This window comes from Acartia tonsa, chromosome 1 (assembly GCF_053477335.1).
Source record: "Acartia tonsa isolate MP-2025a chromosome 1, ASM5347733v1, whole genome shotgun sequence".
NCBI lineage: Eukaryota > Metazoa > Arthropoda > Copepoda > Calanoida > Acartiidae > Acartia > Acartia tonsa.
In genome coordinates, this window is record NC_137260.1 from 61,529,488 (window position 1) to 61,536,085 (window position 6,598).

Below are 6,598 nucleotides of genomic sequence, written 5' to 3' on the forward strand. Positions count from 1 at the left end.
TACAATAACAAAGCCATAAACAGGTTTATTTATTAGTATCCAATTAACTTTAGATGGCCCATCTCTCGCCCACCTTTAATTACAAATTTGTAAATAATAAAGACGCAATATTTCTTTATAAACAGTCTGATAAAAGTGTAAACTAATTCTTAAAAGTGGGTTATTTATTGTCCAACACAATAAAAAAGGATATTATTATTTTAAATAACCTATGAGATTCAACCCTTTATAGACAGTGAGGTATTTTTTTGTCAATAATACGAATTTAAAATAGGTCTTTATTACCTAATTACTACGTTATAAAAAAACTAATTGGCAATTTTATATCATAAAATAAATCCTTAACAGTAAGTAAATTGTTTCAACTATGTATGACAAGTTAAATATCCCTACAAACATTATAAGAAACAAAACCGTTCAGATTTTCCCTGTTTTTTCCTTTTTCCCTCCCAAAATACCATAAAATCAAGGCATTTTTCCTGGATATTTTTGTAAATAGGACGTTTTTGGTTGATCAGTGTAGTGAAAGGTGCTTAGAAAATGTTAAGATTTGATAATCAGATGAGAAATTTTTACGTTCACACTCCCTTTAATTGGGTTATGCAGTCCGATTTGGACATGTATGCGGTTATCCCCCCCTTGTGACCTAGTTTTTCTTTCTTCTTCTAATATATACTTGGGTACTATGCTTTGTTTGTTAACGTTAATAACCTTTTCAGGGCTGGATTGTTTGGGTCTTTGTGCGAAGAAAGAAGCCTCGGACGGGACGGTTTCTTCCAAGAAACTATTTTCGACGTGAATTTGAGGACCGGATGACCGATCTGCGCCAGGGGGTTCTTGGTCTTTGGGCTGTGACTCAAATGGTGAGTTTTTTTCCATTATATCCCCTCCCCCATCACAATCCACCTCCCCCTGGGGTAAATCCTGACTAGTTTCAGGGTTTCCTTCTATAAAATCGTCACCATCGTTATCTAGGTAGGTAAAATCGTCATTTTCCATACCTTTATTATCGTTTATTTCGGTTTGCCCGGTATTATCTATTGTTAAGGTTATTTCCTCAGACGGGACGATTTCCTCAATAGGAAAGACGTTAAAGGAAAGTGTTTCCCCCAATAATTCTATTTTAGAATCTATTTTCCGTATTTTATCTCTACTAACAACTTGGTTAGTTTTTATTGGATTTGATCCAAAGGGACTGAGCTCAAAAAGGGCCTCTGAGAATTTTTTTGTTACAATAAAAGGACCCCCATAGAAAGATTGCAATTTTTTACTGACCCCTATCTTGACTAGGTTAAAAAATGCAAAGACCACGTCGTTAACGAAAAGGGGAGATGAAGCCTTCCTAGATTTATTTTGAAACTCTAAATAGATCTTAGATTTTTTGGAAACCTGTGCAATAATTTCTTCCAAATTTTTTAGGTAGTTCAAGTAAGACCTGCAGTCAATGTCCTGCCTTTTCTGCAAGATTGGAGAAAAGAAATCGAGATTGAGAGTTGGTTGTCTGCCGAACATAAGGTAATATGGCGTATACCCCGTTCTTCTAGACGTACTAGAGTTAATTACAAAAGTGGTCAAAGCTAATTTTCTTGCCCAGTCTTTACTTTCGAATCGGTCATCGGATCTTAGACCTGCATAAATGCTTTGATTATGCCTTTCACATGGGTTACTATTAGGGTTTCTTGGGGGAATAAGTTTAGTTTCGATACCTAGTTCCTCCATAACCTTTTTGAAAACTTCCCCAGTAAAATTTGTACCCCTGTCACTTCTCAATGACCGAAATAAGCCGTAGATGGGTACCACCTGTTCAAGGATGACCTTCACCGTGCTTTCCACGGTGGCATCCTTGATGGGGTGAGCGATAATGTACCTAGAGAATAGGTCAACCAGGATAAATATGTAACGGACATGTTGTCCTTGAAAATAGTTAGGGGTTAAAGGACCGATAAGGTCTACGGACACCTGGCCAAAAATCTCGTGACTAATGGCTGAATGGGTGATAGGTTGCTTGTGTTTAGGTACCTGCCCTATTTTTCTTAGGCAGGTAATACAATTTTTGATGCGTGATTCGACAAACTTATTAATTCCTATAAGGAAGAATCTTTCATTTATCTTGCGTGTTGTTTCGTTAACCCCCTTGTGACCTATACTATTATTATGTGCCAATTCAAAAACTTTATTATATAATCCAATGGGTACGACGGGTCTTTCAATGAATGTTCCATTGCTAAGAGGTTGTCTAAATATTAGAAGTCCTTCCATAACGTATAAATGTTCTATTAATTTAAAAAGGACCTCTTTCCGGCCGGTTAGTTCAGCTTTTTCAAAGCTCGACAACTTCTTTTTTTCGAATATCCACCTACGAATTTCAGATAATACTTGATCTTTTTGTGTTTCAGATTGCCAAACATTGTTCACACCGACTTCCGAAGCCGAATGTAACTCAAAAATCTGGTCTTGGTATGGGCAATCCTGTTCATAAGGATCCAAGGTAAATGAGCTAGTACATTTTTCACAATCGGTTTCCTTATGTTCTTTGCATAAAAATTGCCCTCTAGATAGATTGTCGGCATTACAATGGTCCCTACCCTTTCGATGAATTACTGTAAAGTCAAAACTTTGGATGAAGAAAATCCATCTCAAAGTTACACCATTTATTGTTCCTTTTTGCCATTTTTTGTAATGAACTAAGGAAATCGAATCTGTACGCACAATAAAGTTTCTGAATCTTAAATAATGAAGAAAGGTTTTAAGAACAAATACTAGACATGCTAATTCGCCTTTATAACTTGGATAATTTTTCTCTGCCCCGTTACATTTTTTGGAACATATTCCAATAATTCTTTCTTCCCCCCCCTGGTTTTGGCTGAGAATTCCAGCGAAATAACTCGTAGAAAAATCTACGTCTACTATAAAGGGGTTAGGATTATCCCACTGGGGATAGCCTTTACTTATAGAATTTGAGAACATATTTATGAAATTTTCCCAATCTTTTGATAGGGAATTGGTCCATTCGATAACTTTATCGTTTCTGTGTTCGTCTAGGGTACAAGAATTTTTTGCATAGGATGGGAAATAGGCCCTATAATAGTTGGAGAAGCCCAGGAAACGCTGGAGTTCCTTGCCTGTCCTGGGCCTGCTCCAATTTTTAATTTGTTCTAAATATTCGGGGTTCATTTTAAGTCCTTGGGAACTGACTATATGACCTAAATATGTACATTCGGATGTGAAGAATTTACATTTGGCTAGATTTAACTTAAGTTTTGCTATTTTTAGGACTCCGAAGAGTTTTCTGAGATGTTTCAGATGTTCCTCAACATTCTTTGAGAATATAATAAGATCATCAAGGTAAGATATTATAAATTCATATAAGCCAGGGATAAGGGTTAGGACTCTGTCCATCAAGTGGCAGAAAACACTTGGCGCGTTACACAGTCCGAACGGCAGTTTCTTGAAAAGATACTGCCTGTTAAGGGCTGTGAACGCTGTCAAGTGTTTACTTTCCTTCGAAATGGCTAGCGCATGGAATGCGCTAGTCAAGTCGAGGGTGGTAAATACATTACCAGTGCCTAATTTTTCTAAATTACTAGAAATCAGGGGAAGGGGCCAATTAATTTTTCGTGTTACACTATTAAGCGCACGAAAATCGATAACGAACCTAAGCTTGCCTTCCCCCCCAGCCGTTGGTTTTTTCTTTACCGCAAAGATTGGGGAGGACCACTCGCTGTAGCCCTCCTCAATGACGCCCCCCCTTAGCCAATTTTCAATTTGTTCTTTTAATTTGGCTTCGTATAATGGGTTTAATTGAATGTTTCTAGCCTTAATAGGTTTAGCCCCGGGGATCAAGTCTATTTTATACTGTAAGAGATCGCAGTTACCGATATCGGCATCGTCAACCGAAAATATATCAAAATGATCAAGGCATAGTTTTACTACCTTTTCCTTCATCCCTGGGTTATTTTTGATAAGATCACTATTTTCTAAGTCTAATTTTTCTTTAATGAATTTAATTCTTTTAAGAAGTGTAGTTCCTGACAATTCATTTATTTGATTAATACTTTTATTGCAGGAATTTGGGGAATCTGATTCGAATTCAAAGCAATATCCAACTTTAACGTTATCCAATAAGGTAATATTTTTCCCTGCTAAATTGACAAAATTTACCCAACATTCTCCCTTTTCATTTACATTATAAATACCCTCCATAAGCATTAAGCCGTTATGGCTTGTCATTTTAGAATTATTTGGGGATATATACAGCTTCCTATTTTTCTGATGAATAGGAATTGTTATCATTGTTGTATTCCCCCCCGGCAAGAATGTTGTTTTCCTTGCTAATTTTACGCATGTTTTATTTTGTTTTAATGTCCCAGTCCCCCCCTGGTTACTCCAATTTATTCCCGGGATAAGGGAGTTTTGTTCCGTATGAACATTATTTGTAGGAATTAAGGGTATGTTTTTACTTTCTTCAACTATATTAATTGTTGAATTTTCTATGGGGATTTGCTCGCCAGTGGGGAGCTCAAAGGAGAACTTATCTAGTAACAAATTAATTCGATTAACTTTGAGAAATTCATATCCTAGATTTATAATTTTAGACGTCGTTTCAGGGATATAAAACGTTTCTTCGAATATTTTATCTGACCCATCAAAGCTGAATTTTAAACTCACGTGTCCTATGATATTTACTGGTTTTAAATCTACAGACAGAGCGCTAAGATTGGCGGGGGTGAATGTGATTTTGTTATCATCTAAGATTTCTTTAGAAATAAGGGACCTAAAGTTGTTTCCTGTATCCACTAAAGCGTGTTGCAGGAATTCCCCCCCCACGGGATTAAGAACTTTTAGTTTTGCACAGATAGGCATTATAAAATAAATTATATTTTTAGTCGAAGCCTAAGATGCATATTTTCCAAGATCCCCACCTCAGCGGTTAGACGATGGTAATCCTCACACAGAGACTTCCTGTGTTCCAGGTATAGTTGTCTGTCGAAATTTTTCAAATAATGAAATGTTTTAACAATATGGTTAATTGTTAGAATAATTTTATATAACTTTCTGGGTTTCATTAAGTTTTTTTATTAAGCGCTTTTCAGCTCCAGAAATTTCTCAATAAGCATGAGAATGTTGATAGTTCTAAAGAAACTACTTAACTTTAATACGGGTCCTTATTTATATACTTGGATATATGATAGAAACCTATCGGAATAAGACTGAACTAAAAAGTTTTAAAAGATTGAAGGGCTACAAAGTAGCTTAAAAATAAGTGTTCAGCTTGCAACTAACAAGACATTAGAAACAGACTGACTTATTTTTTGACTTATGTCTGTATTTATACAAAATATAGTGTCATTAGTTAGTATCTGATTCACGATACAAATAATTTTAAGGTTAGCGCTAAATTATAGCTTTAAAATTATTAGATATGGCTAATATAATAAAGAGGGTCAATGATGACTGGTTTATTATTCTGATATTGTTAGTATTTATACTTAATTTTTCCACCTATGGGGTAGAACAAGTTTATATATTTACTAGAGTATAATTAATGCTGAAATCAGCTTAAAAAAATAGGATGTGGTTTGTAGTAACTGCTTTGATAGTAACTTGCCTCGATTAATAATGTGCATTCACTTTTATATAGACTTTTTATTCCACTGGTAATCCTAGCGGAAGCTAATAGAACTAACTTTATTTCATTCTGCTAGTAATCCTAGCGGAAAATAATTTAATCAAAATGTTTTAAGATTTTATTAATCACATCTTAAGTGATTAAAGATTTTAATTTTTAAATGCTGCTTGATTGCAGCTCAAAAATGAGTAAATGATAACAACAAAGAACTGAAGGACAACTGAATTAGATTTGGAAATTTGCTTGTATTTATACAGATTTTCCATAGACCCCCCCCCCTTCTTAATCTTATCATTTACTTATACAGACCGCGGTAGCATTCTAGGCGACATCTTTCGGATACATAATAAATTAAATATAGTTCTATTATTGTCACTGTACAAAATGCAATAATATTTATCCATATGGATAAGTTATTATACATAATTGCTGAGATATTTCAGCTACAAAAATCAGAGGCTAAGAGTGAGCAACTCTCAGATAAAATTGATACTGAGGGTTCAACTCAAAAATCATTGTTTATATACAGATAATTCGCTTAAGTTCCCCTAGCGGTTAAAAATTGAACTAGAATGTTTTAGATTTTACTATATATACATTCAAAATATACGATATTTACATTTTAGATAGGTCATGCGATATTAAAAATAAATACTACTAAATAGAAAATAGGTATTCACTTATTAGCTTCTTGATAAAGACTATCAGATTTTTAAAAAATGGAAATATTAAGTGCATGTGAAATGCTCCTCAGGTTACTTCCCTATTTCCCCCAATTTCCTGTATCAGCTACATTTGGATAGGGAAAGGAGGGGGAGGAGTTTATTTTGTGTTGCTTAGTCAGATTTAACAACAATAATTTGTTTTATTTTTTCGCGCCAAAGCATTGCTTGGCAAGGGATATTTGATATTAAGGAATTTGCAAGCATAGCTTGGCATGGGATATTTTGTTTATCTTTCATATCAAAA

The 6,598-nt window shown here is 34.7% G+C and overlaps 1 protein-coding gene across 1 annotated transcript; it reads left to right on the plus strand.

The window, feature by feature from the left end:
- Positions 1-652: 652 nt before the first annotated feature.
- On the plus strand, positions 653-5,280 carry LOC145325833 (uncharacterized). Its single transcript, XM_080168803.1, has 6 exons — positions 653-863; positions 1,420-1,515; positions 2,397-2,488; positions 3,274-3,345; positions 4,067-4,126; positions 4,887-5,280. Exons 1-5 carry the CDS (start codon positions 813-815, stop codon positions 4,110-4,112), a joined length of 357 nt encoding a protein of 118 aa, XP_080024929.1. The 5' UTR covers positions 653-812; the 3' UTR covers positions 4,113-4,126; positions 4,887-5,280.
- Positions 5,281-6,598: the final 1,318 nt, after the last annotated feature.

Excerpts from the sequence above, each read along its gene's own strand:
- LOC145325833 (XM_080168803.1), top strand. The coding sequence starts at position 813 with ATGACCGATCTGCGCCAGGGGGTTCTTGGTCTTTGGGCTGTGACTCAA. Across the intron at positions 864-1,419 it reads TTTGGGCTGTGACTCAAATG|GTAGTTCAAGTAAGACCTGC; the intron begins GTGAGTTTTTTT and ends CAAATTTTTTAG. Across the intron at positions 3,346-4,066 it reads AATATAATAAGATCATCAAG|GAATTTGGGGAATCTGATTC; the intron begins GTAAGATATTAT and ends CTTTTATTGCAG.